A 6000-nucleotide genomic window follows, 5' to 3' on the forward strand; every position below is an offset into this window, starting at 1 on the left:
GGAACAAGAGAATGATGAATGGAATCTCCAGAGAAATGAGTCATTCTTGTGGAAGTCATATTACTGATTTTATGGTGGTTTCATGCATAGCAACTTAGGTTCATTCCACTACTGGCTTTCAGACCTTTATCATCTCCTAAAATATTCACTTTGTTATATCCCATGAGACCTTTATTTATTGATCCTTTTATTGTTATTTCAAGGGCTGTTTGTGTTATTTAGGCTAAGTGTTTTGTAAGGGGGCAACTCTTTAGGATAAGCTTTCAGCCAACACTCCCGAACCAGTTGGTTCAAGGTGCTAGGTGTTGAAGCACCCCTAAGGACTTACTTACTCAAGTCTCTCCCCCATACATACACACCACATGCATATAGTTTATTTATTTTCTTTCCTTCAGACCTTGGTGTCCAGCACCTCTTTGGGTTACTAAATGCTCTGTGGTGAGGGTTACTCTTGATAGTGGATTTTCAGCTGATAATCCCGGGTTAGTTAACCCAAGTTACCAGGTGATGAAGCACCCTAAAGAGCTTATTCATCCAAGTAGATCCCTCACACAGGAGCACCACAGACACATGTCTTAAGGTAAACCATTGGTGCCTAGCCTTATTGCTTACTCTTTTTCTTTTGTTTTCCACTTCCATTGTTCTTTCCCTTTTCTCTTACTAGGATCTTGTTGTTATCTTAGTCTCATAGGTATATCAAAAGTAAAGCATTCAGGATAGATAGTTGTCATCCTAACCTTGTGGTTGAACCAACTTAGCTAACTTATGACTACCCCCAAAGATTCATGAATGCACTTCCACATTATGAACTCTACTCTGGTCTTTCAAAACATAAACATTCTCTCTTCATTTGATTCTAAGGACAAACATACAATAAGTAAAGATACGAATGCAGTAACATAAAGGCTAGCAAGCATTGACTTCTTAATCATAAAATTCAGAATGCATAATTGAAAGTTGTCTAGCTAATATGGAGGCATGTCCTATTTCATACAAGATCCTCCTTATTGATAATATAAACTAAAAAAAACAAGAAAGGAGCTCCACCACCTTTTACTCATGTGGTTGCTCATGCTCCCCTCCATGCTTGTCCTCTTGGTGCTTTTCTTGAGTGCTTGTGCTCCCACTCCCTTTGCTTTTTCCAAGTAGTTTCTTCCAGAAGCCAGCATCTTCCATTTTTTTCTTCAGAGTTTCCTTCTGCTGTTTCACCTTCCCTTCTTCTCGTTCAACAAACTCTTTTTGGACCTCCTCATATGTGGGAATGACATAATGTAGGTGGTGCATATTATCAGACATATAGCTCAATCTGGCTTGAGTGTTTACACTGAATTCCTCTCTATGCAACTGTCTTCCTTTATTCAGCACGCTAAACTCATTAAATGATTTCATCTGAGCTCATTGCCGCTGGTTGAGCTCTTGAAGGCGTTTGTCTTGATGCTCTTGCCTCTTTGTTACTTGGTGTAGGGCTTGAGTGAGTTGTGAATATTGCTCCTGTTGCTGCTCCATGTGTTGTTTCTGCCACTCTTCTTGTTGCTTCATCCATTTGGACTGCATGGCAAGTATTTGCTCTTGTCCCTCCATATGTTTCATCTCCAAATCCTCAATGACATGTAAGATATGACTCATATTGAAGTTGGCTGGGTTGTGTTGCTCTTCTTGTTGGTAATCTTCCTGATGATACTCCTCTTGATGAATTTCTTCCTGGGCTCTGTGCCTTCCTATATGTGGCCTGCTTAGTTGTTGAGCAAGTGAGGTGTGGACCATGCGCTCACGCGTGACCGGCTTCCCTGGGTTCACCCAGTCTGGACTGCTGTCCTCAAATACTACCTTAGCCTTGTTGCACAAGCGGAGAATTGTGCTGGGGTACCAAAGCCTGGCACCCGAATCAACTTTCTCAGCCGACTCTTGAATTCCTTCGGCAATAAGCTCATGCACATTGATTTCCCCACCTAGTACTAAGCATTGCACCATAGTGGCTCGGTTGATGTTAACTTCTGAATTATTAGCAGCCGGTAGGATGGACCTTCTTACAAGCTCGAACCACCCCTTGGCCTCAGGATGAAGGTCTCCCCTTTTTATGAATTTTGGTCTCTCATTTGAGTACCTCTCCCAATCAGCTGCTATCACACAGATATCTGACGCTATCTCTGAGAGCTCATCCTTATCAGGGCTTCTACTTATCCTTGACTGATAACTCTCCTCGTCAAAATGATGGAATTTCAATTGAAGAGCTCTTATTATGGCACTTGGGCTGAAGTCGACCTCCCTTCCTCTCACATAGCTTTTGTAAGTTGGGGCTTTGGTCTTCTCCTCTCTAACTACATTTCCATAAAACTCTTTGATGAGGTTGCCATTGATCTTACCCTCTGGACTGGTGAGCAATTGCCACCCTCTCTGTTCGATTTTCCTCAAAATCTGTGGTGATTCATTGGCATTGATTTGGAAGATTAACTCTGGCAATATCTTTCTGGCCCTTATCCGCTCGAATTCTCATTCATGAAAGGTAGTTTTGAATCTCTTCTCGTCAAAGGGAACACTCTCCATGGGTTCCTTTCTCTTTTGCCTCTTTGAGCTTGATGATGCCATGACTTGAGTTGTTGTTTTGAGGTGGGTTGAGGCTTCGGATAGATAAAGAGTGGGTTGGTTAAAACAATGCGTGATGAAGGGTTTAGTGTGCCAACAGAAGTGTAGAGAGTGGGGGTTTGAATGTAAGGAGTGAGCGTGCACTAAGGTTCACTTATATAGGAGAAATCATGAGTGCATGAAGGGTGTGGATTGCACGAATGTTTCCTTGATGGATGGATGGGGTTGTATACAAAGAGAGGACAAGGATCATCACTTGATTGTGGTTATTGGTTCGGTCATCAAGTTTCCTCTTTCTTCCATGTTGCATGGCAACATTTTCCAATGCATTCTTCCTTGAGTCACGTGTGTGTGTATCTCTTCATAAAGTGCTGAACCATTTCTTTTCACTTATCCTATCAATCTCCTCAATGCTCCTTTCTTTTCCCTATAAAGATGAAATAAGAAGAGTAAGAACTACTTTTATAAAGGAAACAAAAATGCTTTAACATCTACAGCTTGAATAATAAAAGAATTTGTTTATTCCTGAATTCTACTAACTGACTAACTGTGTATCTTCATATGCAAATTGGTGGCACCATAGGGTGACACCAAACTTAGTTTGGAGCACTGTGATGAAAAGTTGTGTTCAAAGCTTTAAGAATAAAGCTTTGAACACCAAACTTGTTCTTTACTATATTCTGCATATAAAAATTTCACACGTGTTTGTCAATTTTTGGTTGGAATTCATGAATATTGATTTATTCACTATTTCTGAAAGCATGTAAACATGGGTTGCCTCCCATGAAGCGCTTCTTTAGCGTCACTAGCTTGACGTTACCCCCTTATTATGGTGGTTGGTAATGCTTGAAGTCTTCTCCTCTGGCAGTGGACTTGTATCCATTGGTTGTATCAATGATCTCTACATGCTCCAAGGAGAGAACTCTGTTGATGGTGAAGACCTTAGGTAGTTGAGATGGTACAGTGGGGAGATTAGGGGGGATATCTGTGAAGTAGGCTGAGATTACTTTATCCCCTGGAGAGAAATCTTCCGTAGGAATCTTCTTGTTCCGCCACCTCCTTGGTACCTTCTTCTTTGCCCCTAGTGCTGTTTTCTTACTCCTGGTGGCCACCTTCTTTGATGAGCTTTTGTTAATGTCCTCACAAACTTCTGGTGGCTTAGGTTCCTCCAATTTTTCCTTGACCTGTGGCACTTGCTGCTGGCCTTGTCCATCAACCCAGTGAATCTCAGGATGAGCTGGTTGTGCTTCAGTGCTTGCTTCTTCCTTTAGTATCTCATGATGCCCTTTGCTCGATTCTTTATCCTCTTCATCTTTTTCCAGTGAGAGTTCGAAAACACTGAAGCTCAGTTGTTCATCATGGATCCTTAATATTAGCTCTCCTTTCTCCACATCTATGAGTGCTCTAGCAGTAGCTAGAAATGGTCTCCCCAATATGATTGGGTGCAGGTGACTCTCTTCCATGTCCAGGATGACAAAGTCTGTTGGGAGAAAGTATTTTCCAACTTTGAGCAACACGTTTTCCACCATTCCTACTGCTTGCTTTTGAGTCTTGTTAGCCAGCCTTATGACTACATCTGTAGGTAGTATCTCATTGATCTGCAGCTTTTTTACCAGGGATAGGGGTATTAAGTTGATGCTTGCTCCCAAATCGTAAAGTGCTCTATCAAAATTTGTTTCCCCTATAGCACAAGGGACATGAAAACTCCCTGGGTCTTTTCTTTTCGCAGGAAATTGTGTTTGAATGAGGGTGCTGCAATCCTTGTTCATCACTATAGTCTGGCCCCCCTTGAGTGAGCTCTTCCTGGGAAGTAGTTCCTTCATATACTTGATGAATGCTGGCATTTGCTGAATGACCTTGATGAATGGTATGTTCACATTCAAAGATGCAAACGAGTCTAAGAACCTTGAGTACATTCTCTTTCCCACAGCACCCTTTAGCAGTTGAGGAAATGGTGCATATAGTCTCAGCAGCTCCTGTTGTGAGATTTCTAGTTCTTATTGGTCTTTCTTCTCCTTCTCTACTAAGGTATTTTTAGGTTGTTCTGACAGCTTGCTTGGCTTGTCTTCAGTCCCCTTGTCATTTGTAGTGACCATATTGCAGTCTTCCCATCTTACTTTCTTCGCTTCACCTCTCGGATTTTTCTCCGTGTCACTTGGAAAGCTATCAGTGGGTCTGAGCATCTTCTCAGACAAATATCCCACTTGGGATTCCAGCTTTTTCATACTGGCTCTCACCTCCTCTTTGAACACCTTATTGTCTTGAATGTCTTTGCATATGCTTTCAAGTAAGGTTTCAATCTTTGAGATTCTGTCATCAAATGATGGTATGTTGGGGGTAGAGGTAGAAGAGTGAGATGTATTGCTGTGGTTTTGTTGGTATGTCCTCTGTGTGAATTGTTGGGGAGCTGTGTTGTTAGGGTTGTGACGTCTCTGATCTTGGCCTTGGTCTTGTTGATTCCCCCACCCAAAGTTTGGGTGATTCCTCCATCCAAGGTTGTAGGTCTTGGAGTATGGATCATGGTTGTATCTAGGTGAATTCCCAATGTAGTTGGCTTGCTCCTGAGTGCCTTCTTCCTCTTCACTTGCTTCCTCTTGAGTTGAAGTGGTGATTGCTGCCACTTGACTTCTCTCCATTTTCTTGGTGAGGTCAGCTAGCTGCTTGGTGATGAGCTTGTTTTGAGCAAGCAGAGCATCTACATTGTTCAGCTCCATTACCCCTCTAGTGTTCCTTCTTTCGGAAGCATAGAAGTAGTCATTCTCAACTACAGTTTCAATGACATCTATGGCTTCCTCAATGGTCTTCTTCTTGTTCAAAGAACCTCCGGATGAATGGTCTACGACCTTCTTAGATTCATATGACAGTCCTTCATAGAAGATGTGCAGCTGCACCCATTCATTGAACATATCAGATGGACATCTCCTTGTTAGGTCTTTAAACCTCTCACATGCTTCATATAGAGTCTCACCATCTTGTTGCCTGAAAGTTTGGACCTCAGCTCTCAGCCGATTAACTCGTTGAGGGGGGTAAAATCTTGCTAAGAACTTGTTCATAACATCATCCCAAGTTGTCAAGCTCTCCTTTGGAAAAGACTCCAACCACTTGGTTGCCTTGTCTCTGAGAGAGAATGGGAACAACAACAGTCTATAGACGTCTGGTTGAACGCCATTGGACTTCACTGTGTCACATATTCTCAGGAAGGTGTTTAAGTGTTGGTTGGGGTCTTCTTGGACACCTCCTCCGAACGAGCAATTGTTCTGAACAAGGGTGATGAGCTGTGGCTTTAGTTCAAAGTTGTTGGCATGGATGGTTGGTTTTTGGATACTACTTCCGCAATTCCCTGGGTTTGGGTTGATGTAAGAGCCCAAGACTCTTCTATCTTCCCCACCAGGATTTGCTCTACCTCCTCCACCATGG

General features: G+C 42.4%; 1 protein-coding gene across 1 annotated transcript; it reads right to left on the reverse strand.

Annotated features, from left to right (window-relative positions):
- Positions 1 to 3410: 3410 nt before the first annotated feature.
- Positions 3411 to 4499, reverse strand: LOC130980949 (uncharacterized). The gene has a single exon (XM_057904590.1). The coding sequence runs from the start codon at positions 4497 to 4499 to the stop codon at positions 3411 to 3413; it is 1089 nt and encodes a 362-aa protein (XP_057760573.1).
- Between the last annotated feature and the right edge of the window lie 1501 nt (positions 4500 to 6000).

This window comes from Arachis stenosperma, chromosome 5, assembly GCF_014773155.1.
Source record: "Arachis stenosperma cultivar V10309 chromosome 5, arast.V10309.gnm1.PFL2, whole genome shotgun sequence".
In the NCBI taxonomy this organism is placed as follows: Eukaryota; Viridiplantae; Streptophyta; class Magnoliopsida; order Fabales; family Fabaceae; genus Arachis; species Arachis stenosperma.

What these genes read in the sequence shown, in the direction of transcription:
- LOC130980949 (XM_057904590.1), bottom strand. Translation starts at nt 4,499, where the DNA reads ATGTACTCAAGGTTCTTAGACTCGTTTGCATCTTTGAATGTGAACATA.